Genomic DNA, 20634 nt, shown 5'->3' with positions numbered 1-20634 from the left:
CCCATGGACTACAACACCACCTGGGTCGACAGAACACGAGCATGACCCTGAAAGATGATCGCAGCCCGATGCGAGAAATCATCATCAACACAGGCAAACAAACTAAGCTGCTTTCCCAAATGTTGGCTATAAATACCACAAGACCCTTAGCATTCTGCACCACGGGAAAACCGAGAGTGTCAAGGATCAATAATTTATGCGAGCAAGAGAAAGTTGTCAGATCCAACAATGTAGACAGACAGAGCCGGAGCGTACGGCTTGTTTACAGAGCCATTTCAGAGGAGGATGCTTAATCAGCGCTTGACAGCCATGTTGAAGAGAAAGGAATATTTTTTGTTGAACAGGCAAAATCATTTTAGGATTGAAATAAGTGTATTTTTATAACAGTATCTTTGAAAGGGTAGAAGACACAGAGCTAGGGAGATACAGAGACTGTATTTGTGAATTTTGCAGCAACACTAGAGTCGTGATGAATTGTAGGGTGACTGCCAACAGCAGTGGCATGGTTTCACAGAGTGTTTTCTGCTTCATTTCTTTATGCAGAATCCTGGATAGCCATCAGATAAATATCTATGGTGTGCAAACTGAGCAGCCAGGGCACTAATGGCTGCTGCTGTACACCCTTATTACTCAATATGAATGTATTATAGATTGTTATATCATTAGATACATTCACTGTAAATGTAATGCTGCTTTCAATGATTTTGTTTGGCCACTTGGGAGTGGGGGAACAAGCTGAAAACATTTGACATAGTAACACCCTATTACGTTTTAGAAAACCTTTGTCTCTTGACACACTCAGCAGACACGGAGCAACATTAACATTCATTTGTAGTTGTGTTTCTAGATAACCAACGAATGAATTTAAGTCACTTATTTGTTTTCGCTTTGCTTAAGGACTCCACCAACTCCTGTCTCTTGAGCTGCTGGATATTTGACACACTTCACCAGCTTGTCACTAACTTCATCTGTCTGTCCTTCGCTGCTGGGCAGGTAGTGTACAGTGGGTTTATCACAGCGTTTTTGCTAAAAACAGCTGCGTGCTACATCTGGAAACAAGGTTGATGGGAGCCGTGTTTTGCAGACTAGAGGACCAAAACAATGAGCTAAAAGAGGCTAAAAGCCTTTGTAGAGCTGCGGGGAACTGCAAAGTTAGCTGATAATTTTCACATACAATATTGTCATTAGGAGATCCTCTATTAAAATTGCTCTCAGTAAGGTCATCTAATCTAATAGTGATGTGCGCGGCATACCCTTGCTTTAATAAATGTTTTTTTTCTGTCTTACAATGTGTGCTTCACCTTTGGTGCAAGGTTAATTGCTTCTTTGGTAAAATGTGGTTGAACTTTAATCCTTAAACGAGAATTCCGGTCGATTTCAACCTGTAGCTCTGTTGTTTGTAAATTTGGAGTGCTGTCAGGAGCGAGAAAAACGAAAACAATCGGTGCTGCCTACACCGTGTTATCCTCCTGCTAGAGTTAGCAGCCAACAGGCTTAAACAGGGCAAGTTTTAAACGTGTTTTTAGCCTCTAAACATGTTTGAAATGTCATTACAAGTGTCTACCCATGTGCAGTTATTCTTACTGAGTGAACACAGCAAATTTGACTGCAGTAGCTGTGACAGAAATGCATACAAGTTGTGTTAATCCATACCTCTGTTAATTTCCTGGTTTCTGGTGAAGTCCACACTAGTCGATTGCCAAACTCATACAATCCAATATTCCAAAACATATTTTTCCCCCCAAAAAAACATTTGCCATGGTTATTTCCGTAGTAATGACTGTAGCAACAAGCTGTAACCTGACACCACACCACAGCTCAGCCTGCAGAGTGGCCAGCTGGAGTTCAAAAGTTCAACAGCAGGATAATTCAAACAAAATCACACATTGAAAATAACATTTTCTTTTCGAATTAATTCTGTCTGTTTGGTAGACTGGATGTTTTGGGAATTATGAGATATAAAAAAAGTATATACTGTATATATACTGTATATCCAGCTAAGCACCACCATCTTCTAATGTCATCCCCTAACAGCTGCCCAGTATGACCATAGTTGTCTTTTGCTAGCCACTGGGAGCTGCCCACTTGCAGGCTTCCACCTCCCTTGCTGCTTAATCAAAATGAGGGTCGATTTGTTGAGTTCATGGGTACAGCGCTGCCACAGCTCCCTGCCCCTGTTGGTTCAATTGAAATTAGTCTACAATACAGGCTGCAGCTCATTTTGGCCCAGAGAGCTAACACTGAAACAGACCTCTCTCCTCCTCAGCTGTGTGTGTGTGTGTGTGTGTGTGTGTGTGTGTGTGTGTGTGTGTGTGTGTGTGTGTGTGTGTGTGCGTGCATCTCTGGCCTCATCCTGAGAGAAAGCAGCATCCATCACAACTCCCAGTCTCCACTGGCACCTCCACTCAGGTTGAGGGATGATGGTAATGGTAGCTTAGCTCAGTCAGGATGAACAGAAACACAAAATACACACACAGCAACACACACTGTTGGTATATGTTACATATGGTCGATGTCGGCACTTTACTAAGAATGGGATATGAGTCAGTCATCGTCACCCACAATGGGTGGATAATTACGGTGCAGTTAAATTTATGACATTGTTAATGTACACTTGATCAGTGCTATATCAGTTTCCTGCAGGAAGTCTCTAACATATACTGATGCTAATGTGACATTTAATCTGATTTAATGCAACTAGGCATGATTATTGTCATCAGCATTACTTCTATTTCCCAGGTTTCTGTGGTGATTTAACCGTTCCATGATTGACACACACGAATATCTTGTTTTCCAAGAATAACATTTTCAACAGAAACACGCCCTCACACTTTTTTTCCTTTGCCAAGCCAGCTGCATACATATTCAGTTAAACTCTGGCTGCAGGATATTTTGATAGACCAAATCTTTCTGGAATCTCACACAGGTGAGTCAAAAGATTAAAAGATGCCAATTATGCTTTATAATCACACTGTTGCCGAGAGATCTGGGACAGATAATGCATCTTCTCTGACATTTAAAAAAAAATGTCTAATAGGCTTGAACAGCAATTTCTGTCTACAAACCAGACACCGCATGACTGTGGGTTAGTCAAGATTTATGATCTTTGTCTAAAGAGCACAAAAGGGGAGCTGTATCCAAGTAGAGGGAACTACTAGAGGGGCTACCTGATCATGTCATCCAGCCAGGAATCACTCCAGGTCAGCTGTTAACTGAAATCCATTTGTATCATTAAGTACAGACAAGAGCCAGATACCATGTGCATGGTAAAAAGGTAGTAATGTTTTTCACACATTAAGAGGGTAAAGTAGAACAAAAGACATGTTTTAACACTAGGTCATGATCAGGGTCAGCAACAATAGTCCTACTGTGTCTATGCAGCATGCATGTCTTTTCTTGCTGATCTATAGAACAGTTGACTGAGCTTTATAGAATAGCACACAGCAGAGATACCTACTTTACACTGTTAAGTGTTTTACATTTGTAAATTAGGCTGCAACTAAAAAAGAAAATTATTTATTATCAATAAATTAGCAGTTAGCAGCTAGACCAAAACACAGCAAAGGAGAGGGCATACTAGATTTATTAAGTGGACAGAAACACAACTCCAAATGAATGTTAATAATATTGTGTCTGCTGGATGTGTAAATAGACAACTTTTTATGATACCAATATGTCAGATCTTGCATGTTAAGCTTGTTCCGCTGCTCTTAGTAATCAGAACGCAAACAAAAGAATTCCTTAATGCAGCTTTAAATGACAGATGATTAGCAAAGGTAATCCTGCGTGTGCCCACTGATAGCAGGATCAACTTTATTGTCAATTCTGCAAGTGCCAGACATACAGAGCAATTGAAAATACGTTTCTCTCTGACCCACGGTGCAATAAGGACATGTACAAGTATAATATAAAAGATAAGAAATATTTACAAATGAAGATATAGAAAGATAAGTAATATATACAATAGTAATACATTCTAAATAGTGCAAAATCAAACCATACAGAAAACTAAAGATGAAGATATTTGAAATGTGCAACATGAAGGAAGAGTTTCTGAGAGTCTTCTTTTATATAAAGAAAGAGAGAAATTAGTACAAAAGCAGCTATAAAGTAAAATGCTTGCGGTGTACACTTGCTTTTAGTGAAACAAGGAACTTCAGACAAAGCCTTCTTGTCATAGCACTAACTGTTTTAGCACTTAGGGTTGGGTCACTAGTTTAAGTTGAGTAGGTGATAAGCTGTCTTACCCCGGGGCCTTGAGGAGATTCTGGAGGAGAAGCTGGTGGAATGGATTTTTGACCTGAAAAACAAGAGCAAAACAAAAGAAGATTAAAAAAAAAACAAATAAAAAAAACCTGTCTATCCACCTTGTAAAGTGTAAATTAACATTAAGGGCCCTATCTTGCACCTGCACAAAGCCCGACGCAAGTCCCTTTGCTAGTTTAAGACCGACGTAGTTGTCAATTTCCTATCCAGCGCCCACATCGTTTAAATAGCAAAGCACCATCTGTGCGCCCATGGGCATGCTGGTCTTACAGGGAGGTGTGTTCAGGTGCATTCTTGGCGTATTGCTATCTTGAGGCAGCGGTAAGTGATCACGCGATTGACCAACAAAAACCTGGTCTAAAGTCAATAACGCAGCATTTCATTGTTATTTTAACAGCGCATTAGTAAAATGCGCCTGGGCTCGTGCACAGCGCATGCACAATATGTTTGTTACACACACATAGTGTTACGCAGCAGCGCACAAACATGCAAAAGATTAAAAATCAAAATATTACGGTGCAAATCCGCCATCATAATAGCAATGCGACAAGGTACAAACGCGCCTGGCTATGATTAATTAGGACACTAAGTGCAACCTTTTTGAGCCGTTAAACTAGCAAAAGTGGATTTGTACACGCCCTAAACGCACCTGCGCCAGGCGCTTCATGCCGTGCACTTAGATCGTTAAAATAGGTGCCTAAGTATTAACTTAGTGTAACATTTATCCCGTTTCTTGTTAATGTCTTCATCTGCATATCACTTGTGCATCATATGTGCACCTCCAGTTCAATGTTTAACAAGCTTCATTAACAACATTGTAATGTCTTACCCATGCTCTGCATCCCTGGCAGCACTGTTAATTGTATAGTGTGGTTAGACATTTAGTGGAATATCAGCTTGTGAGAGGGAATGGAAGTTGTTGCACTTGTTTTGCACTCAGGTGGCATCCTGAGGTATGAAGAATATACTGTGACAATGTGTACTGCATCACTTCTGCAAAGTAAATAATTCTCCACTGAACAATGGGATACCAAAACTACTTACAATCAGTAACAAATCTCTCCATTTCACACAAATCAGGAGGCAGAGTTAGATTTAGATGTCACACTGAGTTTAAAGTCCAACAATGCTTCCTGAGGTTTTTAGTTGGTAGCCATGGTAATACTGAAATGAAAGGCTTTCCAACATCTCTTTGTCCTCCTCTCCCACTCGTTCTCGCTCTCTGTGCTGGGCTTGACTGGCCTTTTGGAAATTGCTTCAGTTGCCCGGGGTGTCTTACTGTAGCTCCCATCTGTTCAGACTACATGCACACAGAGTGGACACAGAGCAGAACTGGCTGGCTCTCCGTCACAAATGTGCTCTGGCATCCCCCCGACAGCCATTTTATTTTGAGGGCTTTCCATTTCCTCACTGTTTTACATCTCGAGCCGGCGGAAGAATGTGTTTCACCTCATTAGCTGGACTAACATGCAGTTGGCCGTTTATTCATGATCAATGAGAGGCCTTCTTGACAGCTGAGCAAACCAGGAGATGTACAAGTCGGACACAAGCACCTTTACGTGCACAACATACAGAGGATTTAAATATGTAAAGATTGGATCATTAAAATTCAATTCAACGATGCATCTGTGTTTAAACCGCAAGATTGCCTCCATATGTTACCCCTCTCAGTTTATCATTAGGAGCAGCGAGTGATGGTCATTTAAAAAACCAGGGTAAATTATAGATAAATGTCAAATTTCCACCTTCCTGTTATTGTCTATGATGAATAACTTAGGTTTCCAACCCTAACTCCTAACCTTAACCTTTCCTTGTCTGCTTTTTCTGTACCGATGTACTATCTCTCCTGTCCTTTCAGATCCTCCAGATGATTCCAGAATTTTACCTGTAATGCCCCCCCCCCCCCCCCCCCCATTGAATTTTGAACTCCTGCTCTCTAGCCTGATCCTGCATTAGATACGTTTGCACCATCTCTCCTGCCTGCCTGGATTTGACTTTTGCGACCTCCAGTAAACTTTTTATCTTACCGGCCTGGTCTTGGAGACCTGCTTTTGGGTTCAAATCAAAGAATGACAGAGATTCATGATATCATTCTCCTCCAAACACTAGCCCAAATCATTCTGGATTCTTGGACGATCCTCTAAGGACACTTGAACACTGATTAAATTGTCATTAATAGACTTTGCCAAAAGCCTTCTCCACACGCCCATTAAGTAGGCCCTGATCAACGCTATTCTTCTCTCCCAAGATAAGTTAACAGCATCATTAGTGGGACAATCATCTAGTATACGACTGGGGTCCACTCAAGTTCTTTCTGCTGTCATTGGGATTGAGTGCCGTGTGTAGTGTTTACTGCACTTTTAATTAATTCACTGACAGGCACAGAGCAAACCAGTGGTTTGGGTTTGAGTAAGAGATGCAGACAGTGGCACATTATTTATATTTGGCTGTGAGCGGGATGGAATATTTATCAAAACTTTGTTTCAGTGGGAGGCCTCTTTAAAGCTTGGGGTTCAGGAGCTATTTTTGGAAGGATATCATGGAATGGTCATGCTTAATTAGGAGAGACGGGAAAAAAATCTTCTGTTAGGGAAATTCAGCACACATTGATACTCCAGGAATACTAGCTATCACTGAAAATATCACAATTATCAGTATCAGTATTCACATTTAAAAGCACAATTCAGTCAGTATATATAATGGTATAAGAGTAAAAATACTGGATGTGTTTGTTGTTGTCTATGTTCCGGCCAAAGTTCCCATCTGAGAGCAGACATTAGCATGAAGACGCAACAGTAAGTCTTGTTCAAGATCAAGAGGCCCTAATGGACTGCCAGAGTCTTCTCCTGGCACTTTGAGTTTATCCCTTTATTCCCCTCAGACCCCAATCAGAAAGCGTGCTAATCATGCATAGAGCAGGTGGTGCAATTGAGATAACACTGCAGAGGTGGGGGCTGCATCATATACAGAGGACAGGCTAGTTTGGTGCTGATTGCTTAGAACTTTGGCTGATTACACCTGGGTGTTGCTGCACACTTGAGGTGTGCCCACAAAACAATTTGCAGAAACAGACCACACACTTTCTGGTCCAATAAACAAGAAAGTGAAACCCAAATGTCGGCCCTTTTTAAGCAGTAAAGACCCTGTCACCTCCTTCTTGGAGGGGAACTCTTCATATAAGCTTACTCCTATTCCTTTCCAAGTAATTAATTGATGTGCTTAAAAAACCATTATGGATAACATGATGATATTTACCCTGTGAAGGTGATGAAGGTGATCTTCTCTGACGTGGCACATCCTCCTGCTTTGTCCTCAGAGATGCCTTTGGGCTAGATGCCTTCCTTTCCAGACTGGATGACAGCCGAAATGTTATGATATCCCTCGCCTCCTTGAGAGGAAAAAGTTTCACACATTTCAGTAACACAAAACACTGTTGGAGATTTAACAGTTTAGATTATGTAGGGAAGGACAAAACTGGAATGAATGAGATATAGCCGTCAGAAGGAGGAGATATGTGGCGGTGACGTGTACTTATTTTCAAATGTCTGAGCTGTGTGAAAATTCACAGCTTAGGTGCGAAAAGTGAAGTCATCACAAGATGACGACTTTTGCACCCTTTGAAAAGTTTGATGTTGTCACTAAAAAAATTTAACTTGCAGACAATTATTTGTCTACAAGTGTGTTGTAAACTGTGATGTTTTACAGTGCCGAGCATTAAAGGATGATGTAATCTGACCTTGTACTGTATGAGAGTGGTCTTAATGCAGCACATGATGCCCAAAAATATTTAGATAATATAAACATTTTTGTCATCAGGGAAACATTTTTACACATTCAGCGAGTGCTGAAAACAGCACCATGTCTTAACACTTTCAATGCATTCTTTACATTTTGTTCCTTTCGACAAAGACATGCCTCTGTGCTATAGTGTTACCTGAGCGGTGCCTGGAGCTGAGAGTGGCGCAGGGCTCTGAGTTTTGGCAGACATTTCTGTGCTGTAGACCATGACTCCGTGAGGGTTTGGCTTTGCACCTCCTTGCAGAACAAGCTGTATCTCTTTCCCCTTCCAGTCAGCCGGCTCCTGGAATGGGCACCAAATCCCCCAACGAAGGCACTGCAAGAAGGCCGCTCGGGATGTGGAGGTGGCAGACAGCTGTGTGACAGAAAAAGACACAAGATTAGAGGACATTAAGACACGGACATCAGTATTATTGTTTTCATAATGGAAACAACCTTGATTAACCTTTTCATAACTGCACAGAGAAAGAACTGGATTTCCCCCCCCCCCAGACAGTGATTGTTCAATCACAGCAACTGTTACTGGTCACCGCTGGTCTGTCAAGCTTTGGATTCCTCCATATTTATTTATTGCCTTTCCAAAACTATGAATACAAGAGCAAGGAATGGATGAAAGCAGTGTGACATAATCCACAAATGTTAGCATGGTTAACTAGTAACCTACAGTGTTAACCCAGCTTTACTTCCAAGGCCAAGCTTTAGCATGTCGTTAGCTACTGTAACTTCATTGTTAAAAAAACTCCCTGTTGGGGATTAAAACGTGGGCTGCATGGGAGCCAGTGTAACCCCGGTCTCAGATGGCGCTAACCACTATACCAGAGTTTAGAGGAATCTTAACGGCTCTGTCTGTTTGTCTGTCTGTCTACCACTGTGTATACACACATTGTTACATATTTATGTACTGGTAACAACAACAAGGCCCAGGGAAAGGAAAGGCGGCAGTTGATCCAAGATGAGGTCCGAGCCGGGATGGAAGAAGCCCACTGCAGTAGGATGGGGCAGCAGGGGGCATGGACCCGATGGGAGCAGGCGGGAGACCGGAAGATATCGTGGACAGAATTCTGGAAGTCTGAGCCACACCGGATCAAATTTCTGGTTCAGTCTGTCTATGACGTCCTCCACAGTCCATCCTACCTCTTACGTTGGGGCCTGGCAGACACACTACTGCGCCCACTCTGCCAGAGAGGAAGTTCATTGGAGCACATCTTGAGCTGTTGCCCTAGAGCACTGGGAGATGGACGCTACCGTTGGCGCCACGTCCAAGTGCTGAGGGTCACTGCAGAGGTCATCAGCACTGGGATCGCTTGCAGTAGAAACCAGCAACCAGTAAGACAGAACATCGCCTTTGTTAAAGCCGGGGTGAAGCAACACCAGCGCCTGAATCAATCAGGGGGGCTGCCCGCAACAGCACGGGACTGGCAGCTGAAGGTCGACCTAGGGAGACAGCTCAAATTCCCAGAAAACATCGCAGTGACCATGCTCAGGCCAGACATTGTCCTGGTGTCAGAAACAACAAGGCAAGTAGTCCAGCTGGAGTTGACTGTTCCCTGGGAAGACCAGATGGAGGAGGCTTTCGAGAGGAAGAGGGCCAAGTACGAGGAGCTGGCAGGCGAATGTCAAAGCAGGGGGTGGAGGACCCGGTGCAATCCCATCAAGGTCGGGTGCAGAGGATTCGTCGGCCAGTCACTCATCAGGGCCCTCAAGATGCTTGCAGTGAAGGGACTGCACATCAGGAAAGCCGTCAAGAACATCAAGATGGCTGTGGATCAAGCGGGGCGATCCGTGGATCATACAAGCTACTCAGACATAAGCCAGGGCCTGATCAACCGTGGCTGGGTCGCCTGGGGGAGGGTGTATGATGCTATGAGACCCGAAACACCCAATGAACCCAGGATACATCACTGATGATGTGTCTGTTGCACCAGAGGTGTATGTTAAAAACTGTAAGTAATTAAAATATTCTAATACTTGTGTGCAGTGTGCCACATTAAAATACAAGTTCAACCCACAGAGCAGCAGCAATACAGTAGCTCTGATTGAACAGCTGACGTGTTTTTGTTTTTTCAAAATGTGTTTATTAAGTTAAACCACTTGAGATGTATCATCTCGTTTTCGAGGGGGTCATGTGTTGGGTCAGTGGCACGCTCCAGGTTGACCAGAAACTCTAAAAAATTCTAATTTGTGAATTTAGTTTGAAACATAAAGAATAATATGGATCATGGGTTTGAGAAGTTACTATGGATGTTTTGACATCTATTTTTTCAGTGACTCTGGGTCTTTAGTGTAATTTATTGTAAGTGTTCAGTGCCACCTTTCACGCCTACAAAGAGTGAGTTTCTGATATTCCAAAGATGCAGCCGTTTTTAGTTTCCCTTTACTTTTTCCATACCATCCCTGTGTTGGTGCCATGCAGCTTCAGGGATTCTGATGACAGTTGCTCACAGCATGGCACAGCAGCAGTTTGCAGCCTAATGAAAAACTACATTAGACAGTAGATTAGTAGTTAATGCATTTCTAGGATTTAGTCAGACATTTTACAGTCAAGGTTCCAGTGCAAAAAAAATACAAACTTTTTATTTATTCATTTCTGTTAACGTTTTCATAAAAACTTTAATAATCAATTACATAAGTTGCCATATTAACTAAATCAATTAATCATGTGAATAATTTATGAATATGTCAAATTTACTATGAAGCTTTGAAACTAATGTACTGCAGTGGGTTGGCATATTACTACCGCTGACAAGTCTTTATGGTCAATGCATTAGGGGGCTAAATACTAGGTCACACATCCAGTCTCAGAGCAATCTGTTGTGTATAAACATGATTTACAAGCAGTACCATTGCACCTCTACTGCAGCCAGTCCTGGAAAAGTCAAAAAAACATTTTGTTTTAAATCATTCACAGGGGACTCTGAGGTTTTGCTGAATCGATTAATAAGCTAGTCAGCTTCAGACAATTGTAATCAATCATATATGGGACAGTACAGAATACACAATGAGCCCGCTACTCCACATTGTTGCAAGACAAAGTAGAGCATATAATGGTTCACTCAATGCTTGCATTTCCCCTGAGCACATTTCTTACATGTAATACAATAATCCAATACTATAGGTCATCATTCTTAAGAGGATTGTCTTTATTCTAAATGTCATGCAGTGTCCATAGGGTGTTATTATGGAAAACAGGAACTGCCTGCAGTAGTTTTAAAAGAGACTGTGCCAACACAGATGTTCTTTAAGTGCAACTAAAGCATGGTTTCAATAATTAAACTTCTTGTATTCAGGTATGGGATGGCAGCAGCAGCAATACTAACAGCCAAGAGGAGAGAATTCCCCCAAATTCACACCATACTTGAAACTTCAAACTGTGTTACAGCTTTCATTGTCCTCAGAACCACCTTTCATTTCAGATGCACAGCTGAACAGCTAGGACAGTGGCCAAAAAATAAATTAAAAAAAAGACAAAAACAGATTTCCAGGAAGTTCCAAAAGGATTACACAAGATGAAAAAGTCATGCTTTTCTTCATTAATTAATTTATTATATTTCTCCCTGCCACCACAGCTCTATATGACCACATTAACCGGACAGTTCATAGTGATATACAGTAGTTCCCCGGCTGTAGTAGTAGTTCTCCAGAGAGGAAAACTAGAGTGGTGTATGACATCACATGCAACTGTAGGGAAGACTGTGTTGGCGAAACAGCAAGAACCTTGGACAAGAGACTGAATGAACATCACAGACAGACAACATCAGCTGTCTGTGAACACAAGATCAAAACCAGTATCAACCAGCATCCACTGGGGAGAGGTCAAAGTCTTCAACCACGTGTCAGCTCTTTGCAATATGCTTCTGTGCTCATTCACAGCTGTGAATTTGGTAAAATCCAGTCATATTCATGCATATTCATGCAGATTCATACAGCGCGGGACAATATAACCTTACACATATCACAGTTTCTGGTCAGAGTATGTAGTATTTTGGGGTTGTTGATTTTTTAAGATTTAATGTTGTTCTCTCATCAGAATCCTAGTCGCTGCTCTGATTCAATTGAGAGCTTTCTGCCAAATCCAACTGAATATCTGTTATCTAAAGCAATTTGGTGAAACCAAACAACTTTTGGTGGAAAAATATGCCCCACAAGTCCTCCAAACTAAATGATAAAACAGGTTTCTTGTTATTGCCTTTCAAAATGATCCACAAACCAGCCTTCATTTGACTGTTTTCTGATCTGCCACTGGTATGGTTAAGGTTTGGTAAGGTTTAGGCACAAAATACTAAGTTAGAGGTAGGAAATAAATAAAGTTTGAATAAACAAAAGTTAAAGACATGTCAGCCCCCTGTTTTACAGTGGGCAAATCAGAATATTCACCCCTTTTTTTTCTAAATACGAATGAAATGAACAATTTCTTCAGTTGTCAGCATGGCGTCGGCATTGTCTGCTTGATTTGTGCCACAGCTATAAAGACGATATGATATACATACAGATTAGTTATTCATATACAGAGTATTGCTGGTGCCGGGTCCTATCATTAAATGTCTGTTATGTACAAGGAGAACCCTTCAAATCCTAACACACATTTCAAGCAGCATGAGATGCAGATCAATACTCCATTCCTCTCAGAGAACTGGTTTCAGACTATAATTTACCCCCAAGTACCACAGACATTAACAGCTATTTATTTGAATTGTAACTCTGGAAATATATGGCAGTCATAAAACAGATAGCAGCATATTGCCCCTTGAGGCATTGCCTGTTTTTCCATCTCATGGGGTTGAGTTAAGAAGATGCTTTATATGAAACATTCAATCAAACAAGTCTATTTCCAAAGTGATGATTTTGTACAAATGATCCAACTAGAGAAAGATAATTTTATGGCACACGAAGTAGCCAGTAAAGATTGTGAGGCAATTTATCTAATGTGTCTCTTCTTCTGTTTTCAAGCACTCTCTGTCTCGAACATGTCTGGGCTCTTGGAGAACATGAGGAAAAGAGCAAAGTGAGTGTGGAGCACATGACCCAACCCTCACATCTTGTATTATTCAATGAATATACAGTATTTGGTTCAAGGGATGATTCGGGAGCAGAAATGCCAGCTGAGCTCTGAGAGAATAAGACAGACAAAGGAGCAATCAAGGGTCTTTTCCACAGGGACGCCTACAGCCTAGGAAAGAGCTTTTATCTGTCCGACACTCAATGCATATCACACACTTTCAGTCTTCCAATCATAGGAAACTGAGAAGGACTCTGTTCAAAATTGCACTAAGTAACTGCGATGAGGATAAAAAGGAAGAGAAAAAAAACTGTGAGTCAAACACCCATCAAAACTTAACATGTAACACCAGAACTCCATATCTTCTATGAAGTGAACATCCATGACTGGGATCAAAGAAGTAATAACTTATTAATGGTCCAAATGGAGGAGCTTTCAAAAAAAACTGTATGATCACACTGGCAACAATGGCACTAAAACATGCACAGCACAGAATAAGAATTCCCTTTTTCGACACAAAGCAAGCGACTTGAATCACTATCATGATTTCAGTGCAGTGGTTTTAAACGGTGTGATCTACATATGAAATGCATAAAGCGCTGACAGCTTGGGCTGACAAACAATAGAATTGAAGGAGTCTCAAAGAGAATCTTTAGTTGTGGTTTGAGTAAACAAACGGGGATAATAGTTTCATTCAAAGCCTGGCAGGATATTCACCTTATGCCTGTAATCCTCCAACACAACCCCCAATGTTCTGAGGCATACATGAGCTTAAGAACAACAATATGCAGTTTCTTGATTATATGACAGCGGAGATCAGTGTTACATCCACGTGTGAGTGTAGGTGGTTTAATGGAATCGTGGTAAGGAGGACACAGTGCTGCAGGAGGTATGTCGCTGATGTATGCATGTGTTGAAGGCCTCCAGTAAGAAGAAATTTGCAGAGAGAGTCAGACACATGGAATCATTCTGAGCACCACAGTAACTCAGTGAGTCTTAATCAATTGCAAAGCCTGCTGGTGACAGCAAAGAGACCTCAAATCAATGACATTATATTTCAGTGGAAATAAAGTATGACTGTTTGCACTCACACTGTTTTATGTAGAAAACATTTGAATTAATCACGGAATTTGCCATTTGAATTAAAAGTTGGTTTTTGGAACTGCTTGCTGTGGCACTGGTCATTATGTTGGACAAGGCAGAACGATCAATACACAATTTCGCCGAAGTGTGATTACACTGTTAATTTGAGTGTTAAAGGCTATATTTAAAATAAGAGTCATTAACTTTTACTCGGAGAGCAACCAAGCACTTGTTTCAATAGTGCACTAGGGAGAAAAAAATAGCAACAGTAGCCTGAGGCAAAAACAAGCGAGCAGCAAAGTTTTTCATAAAGTTGTGCTGAAAACAATAACAGGCGATGTCACTGCACACATAATTGCTCCAACTGGCAAAATGTTTTCTAATGGAAGAATCCATCAACCTTGTTTAGAAGTGTAAAATATATAATGCTGCAGCATCTCAAGACAAATGAAAAAAGTGTCTCTGTTTCAAACATGCTATGGGCTGGAAGAAAAGATCTCATGTCTGTAACCTGGAGCAAGAAAAGTAATCATCAAACTTTGGGGGGACCATGGAGAGGGGTAAAAAGGGGAAATTATCAAAAGGTGACAGGCGGCGAGTTTTGTACATCAAACACATCTAAAAAAAAAAATATTTCCTGGCAGACGAGAAGAACTGGAAGCTGAGACCCAACCAGTCCAATTCAGCACCACTTACTGACAGAAAACGGTGTAAAACGCCTCTTCTTATACATACAAGTAAAAACACCACTAATTTTTGAAACAGCTTCCAATTCAGAGTTGCTATTGCTGTTATATTCAAATATATTTAAACAAAAAACAAAAAAACAACAAGTTTGTGATAAGCTGAGATAAAGCAGTTTGCAGGAATATAGTTTTGGAGAGGCAGGACATTCAGCGACTCAGGGCTTTTTAGAGTACAGCAGGAATTAATCCTAAATTAGGGGGATGTGAGCATTGATGGGAGACGAAGTCTGACAGTTATTACTATTACTTCAGTCCGTTGGGCTGTTCAAGTCATTATTTCAGCCAAGACCCTGTGACAGGCACCGGCCCACAGCTCCCACTACTTATGTTTTGCAATGAGATGCCCTGGAGAAAGTGAGGGAACATGCACTGAGATCATTAACTTAAAGAGCACTAAACCACTCAAATTTTAATCCATCTGCACAAGTAGTCCAAATGAACCCAGCAGGTTACTGTGCTCTATTCGGCTCACTGAGGCCAAATAGGGCTTGGGAAGAATTGTGCTCAGTCTCAGATCTAGCCCTCATTGATGGCAAAACTTCAAGGATATGTTCATGAAAGGCACGTTAACTGCTCAGGCTAGTTTACTGTGAATAAGAACACTTTATATCTGCAGTTGGATGCTTGTCTGTTATAACACCTGAGGTTTTACATAGATACGATGGTCAAACTGCACATGTTGTTAACAAGTCATTTCATTTCTAATTCAAGATTTAGGACTAATTTGATTTTTTTATGGAACTTTTTTGAAACAAATTTTGAAATTGTTGAAAATAGAGATTTTTAGCCACCCCAGCAGCATGGTTTTATGGATGTTAATGGCGCTTGATATCTCGACAAATGAGCTGGATTGCCATATGTTGTACAAAGGTTGATGGTTCTCAGATGAACCTCATGACTTTAAATCAATCAATCAATCAATTTTTATTTGTCACTTGAAAAATCGTACAAGGTACAATATAATCCCAATTTGTGCATGATTCATTATAAAGCCAAATGGGGGGAGGGAGAGACCATCATCAGATCCAAATTTGCCCAATACTTTGGTTTGCTACCAAAAACCTGCAAAATGAATGACATCCTATGATCCTGATCTGTACTGAGCATGCTAACACACTAAACTAAGATCAGCATTACCTGCTAAACAAGTTAATTAACATTACAACCACTAGCATTTTTATATTTACTTCACCAGCAATCGCAAAGGACCAAAAATTGGACCTCAACATTTATCCACCTAATAATTTACATTCATTTCAATAAACCTTACAGCCTCACAGAGTCATTAGCATGGCCAGACCATTGGAGACTTCTTTGTTTTTTACAGTTTAAAGAATAGACACATTCACCTTCAGACCTACACATTATTAAAGCCTGGTTCGGGAATCAGCATGAGTAGCTTCCTCATTTAAAATAAAGGGGATGCATTTAACTGGGATCAGTAATATAAAGTACCTGAGATGATTATCAATCCCTCATCAGCAGATTATGCATGCCCGCTCAGATAAAAAATTGTAATCACTTGAAGATAATGATAATGTGAAAGATGACAAATCACTTGCTGAAAGTAAATGATATTGGGTGCACATTGTACAGCGACGACTGCCTTTTCCATAAAGGTCTGTCAACATAATATCTTATCCATACAGTCTCAAATTCATCTTGTGATGATATTTTCATCTTCACTGCATGAGTACATTTTGATAAAATATCACATTTCTGTCAGACTTGAAGTATGCAGTGTTTATATGATCTGCACATGCAATCAGACTTGCAAATACAATTCAATTCAATTAAATTTTATTTATAGTATCAAATCATAACAAGAGTTATCTCGAGACACCAAACAGTATTTAGATAAAGAATAGTTACTGTGGGAAGTTATATACATTCCTCTACATACATATATAAAGGAATACATAAATGTGATATCAAAGGCCTAAAGTTAATGTTGAGGTATATTGCCTTCAGATATGAAAAAAAAACCTCTTACTGTAAATCACACAATTTTCCAGGGATAAAGTAGATGCTGGAGGGCAGAAAGGGCTGCTGTGTTACCAACAGGCAAATGACACAACACTAATGACTCTGAGCACAGGCAGGAGAGCAAATAAACAAATGTTTTAGTCAAGTGATTTTGTTGAGTCTTTAACAGTACAGCATGAGAAAAGCATTACCTCCAGGCCTATGAGATGCTGACTGGATTTCAACATTTTTGTCATGTTTACAATCCAATACCTAGAACCTGTGGAACAGTGGACAGCTAAAACTGCTGCTCTGGCCTCAAATGGTCCCAAAATGACCACTGCTGTTTTAAATGAAAATCATTCAAGTCTGGGCTGAAACTCCTCTGTATTTAAAGCAGGGCCTCAATCTGAGGTGGCCATCGACATGGCAACCATTAGATGTGCAAACATCATTGTCACTGCCTCTCTGACTGCCAGGGCAATGCATCCGTCTGGAGAAGGATAGCGCTGCTGGCAGGCACTGACAGGGTAAGATTCACTCTGGGCCTATCGCAGGGGGAGATTGATGAACTTCTCAGTGGGGGGAGAGCTGACATTCATTTTAATTAGGCGGGCGAAATATTGTCTCTGCGGCATGTAGCCTCCAATGCCTTATCCTCAACTTCTCTTCTCATTGTGAAAAAGGAAAAGGGGCCTCCAGAGAGGAATGACCTCAAGAATAGGCCACAAATCAGCTAAATATACCCCTTCCAAATCTTGATGAGATTACTGTGCTTAAGATGTTTGATTAACATTTCATTAACATTTGTATGACATTTCATTTCAGAAAAAAACTAAACAATATAACTGGTTTCTTTGAGAATGTTGTCCCCTCCAGTGGGAGGACTCGATACTCACATGTCATGCAATATAAGTTATCAGGAAACCAAGGGAAAGGTTCATAAGGTCAGGGAATAGTGCCGTTGTAAAAAGGCCATTTTAATGAGCATGTGATTGGGGAAAGCTTCACAAGATGCTTTTCATTCAGCAAACATCATTAAAGCCCAGGGGCTCACAATAACAAAACTGCACACAGCTACACACAAACAGGCACTTAAGGGAAGTCACAGGAAAACACACAACGATCTATACAGCATGTACCTGCTGGTGAGCCAATTAAAATCCAAACAAGAGTCTCTATGGCAAAGAGGAGAAGCTGTACACCAACACATACTGTTTATCTTCCATCCCATGGCAGTGACATCTGAGAACCAGCAAGGAATAAATAGATCATTAAGAGAGTGATATCTGTTGTACATCTCAACTAATAGAAAGATTGTCTGACACCAAACATAACACATGCTCCCATAATATTCTTAACCACAATCACAAAGCCATTGGTCAAGAGTCTACAATATGTAGTAGATTCAATTTATAGTAGAATTTTCAGTAACTGAAGGAGTAGCTCAGTATTTGTTTTCTACTTCTAATCTTGTTTTATCTGCTTACTGCTCATTTGGAAGTGATGTACAAAACTATTCCAAATGTTGTAATTCAAACAATTAACAGAGTGACTTAACCTGTCATAAAGGCAGAACTGCAACTGTCGACCACTGTCGGAAACAGTTGCTAAGGGGGCATGGCTCAATGAACTTGTTGTTGTGGGAATGAGTAAAAATGGAACAGCATGTTCCTAGCTTGAACAAATAAGGGTCAGTCAAAAAACATTGAGAAGAATTGGAATTATCAATATGGCTCATATGATGAACTCACCATAATGTGTATTTCCACAGCACTACACTATCAACACAACAACAACAAAGCGCCACTTTGCTTCTTTGAGTTTTGACTATGATGTTTCCACTGACTAATTTATTCCAATCAGAAACTGTCTGTTTAAATACCACTCTGAAGTTGAGTTAAATAAAAGCCAGAGCCATTATTTAAAAAAAGTGAGTAATATGACACAAGCTTCATCCATGAAATGTTATGTTGCGTGCACATACAAATTAGTGACATTGGTACTAGAGTGCGGATCGGGCCTGCATTTTTTTGTCCGAGCCCGGCCCACGTCCGACAGAGCAGTAACCGAACCCGACCCGAGCCCGCCAGGCATTAAGATATTTATGTCCGAGCCCGACATAGTTAAAATCTCATTTTTTTCCTCATACTAATGACACATGTACGTTTGTTTGTGTGGAAAGCCCGCTTTTATTAAGCAACTGTAGGAAGGCATTCGGAAATGTCAACAGATGAGCGCATCAGCGCACACGGGGCAAGAAGCGCACGTTAATAAGCTGTTGAATTTAAAATGTTCAATGTGTTAACCTTTCCTGATTGCTTCGTTTCCGACCTTGGTCAGAAAACCAGGGGAGACTCGTTACCTCCAGGGCTGACGTTATAAAATGAATAACGTTGAGGTTAAAATCCCAGTTCTGGTGAGCAAATTAATGAACTTGGCTTTCAGTCTGGGGTTTATTTTGGACACCGCACACACTGTGTACAAAACATAAACTTATTCCACCAACTCTGCTGCGGTCGCATCTACATGTCTGCTATCTCTTTCTCTATCTCTCTTCTGCCCACTTTCCACACACACACACACACGCACTGAGCTCTCTTAAAGGAGCCACAGCACCATTTTACAACAAATGCCTTAGCGCGCTGATATGACCGAGCCCGACCCGAACCCGAACATCATTTCTAAATATCTGTCCGAGTCCGGCCCGTCGGGTAACGTTGGGTACCGTCGAGCTCGGGTCGGGTATCCATCCTCTTAATTGGTAGGATCCAGAAATCCTTCATTTCCAAAATATCCACAGCTAAGAACAAAATCTACGAGTAGTAAATCCTGTTTTAGGTTTGTAGAGAAGTCTAGTCTATGAATTAAATAAAACACAATTGCCATTACAAAAATATTACATTAGAGATTGCCTTTTTTTATAATTTGCATAGGTCCAAAACAGTGTGGTCTAAGAGCCCAGTGATTTTCTTAATTTTAGATGGTGCATTGCATGCATCAAATCACTGTTGGCAAAAATGCTTTCCAGCACTGATACAGTATATTGCCACATGTCTGACCTTGATGCATGATATATCTCTCTGTTCAGCCACACTTCAGAATATGTGAAAATGTCTCCATGAGTTCTGTATCCACTGCATTCATCAGTCTCAATTATTTGGAAATTATGCTCTGGCGCCCCTTTGACAGCTGACATATGTTTTTGGTTTGTAGCTTTACATCAAACCACAGACAAAATAAGACAACATTCATGAATGCTGCCCAATGTGTTCTGTAGGCATCCACCACAACAAACATCTCCATCTTACTTGATGACCGTGATTTCTTTGAGCTGGAATGTTGCTTTATATAGCATATGATAAATGGGCATGCTGCCAAATTCAGGCCTGCGTCTGCATATATCCAGATGAGAGCTCAGTAAAGGGCAAAACAGTGAGTATGTTTAAAGGTCATGCAATGATGGTTACACTTCCTCAGACGCTCAGTAATCGACTGTGCCACTCACCAGGTCCAGTCAGGGTCAAAGGTGACACAAGATGAAAACATGATGCTTGTGACACATTCATAACTGGTTGTTAAACGGAGAACCCATTCTAGTACATGCCACGCATCAACATGCTTTCTCAGCAACACAAGTTTGCTGTGGTGTAACAGCTTGGGAGAGTCGACAATTACGGTTCTGGGGATGTTATTCACGTCTGACAGTCTCTAAGAGGCGTAACGGTGGTTAGTAAGAGGATGAAACCAAGTTTCTCCTCTCTACATGTCCCTCCCTTT

At 40.9% G+C, this 20634-nt stretch overlaps 1 protein-coding gene across 5 annotated transcripts in view; it reads right to left on the bottom strand.

Moving 5' to 3' along the window:
* Positions 1 to 20634, bottom strand: part of nphp4 (nephronophthisis 4) — a 152529-nt gene that overhangs the window by 65482 nt on the left and 66413 nt on the right. For 4 of the 5 annotated variants that reach the window (XM_036008075.1, XM_036008076.1, XM_031286428.2 and 1 more), the window contains 3 exons: positions 8201 to 8419; positions 7522 to 7654; positions 4248 to 4300 (listed from right to left, as the gene is read on the bottom strand). In XM_036008075.1, the coding sequence (XP_035863968.1) occupies positions 4248 to 4300; positions 7522 to 7654; positions 8201 to 8419 (405 nt within the window). The remainder of the gene's footprint in view (positions 1 to 4247; positions 4301 to 7521; positions 7655 to 8200; positions 8420 to 20634) is intronic. The other variant, XM_036008077.1, reaches the window with a different exon arrangement.

The sequence above is a fragment of the Sander lucioperca genome, chromosome 12 (genome assembly GCF_008315115.2).
Source record: "Sander lucioperca isolate FBNREF2018 chromosome 12, SLUC_FBN_1.2, whole genome shotgun sequence".
Lineage (NCBI taxonomy): Eukaryota > Metazoa > Chordata > Actinopteri > Perciformes > Percidae > Sander > Sander lucioperca.
Note: the sequence above shows the minus strand (reverse complement) of the source record. Positions and strands in the feature narration are given on the sequence as shown.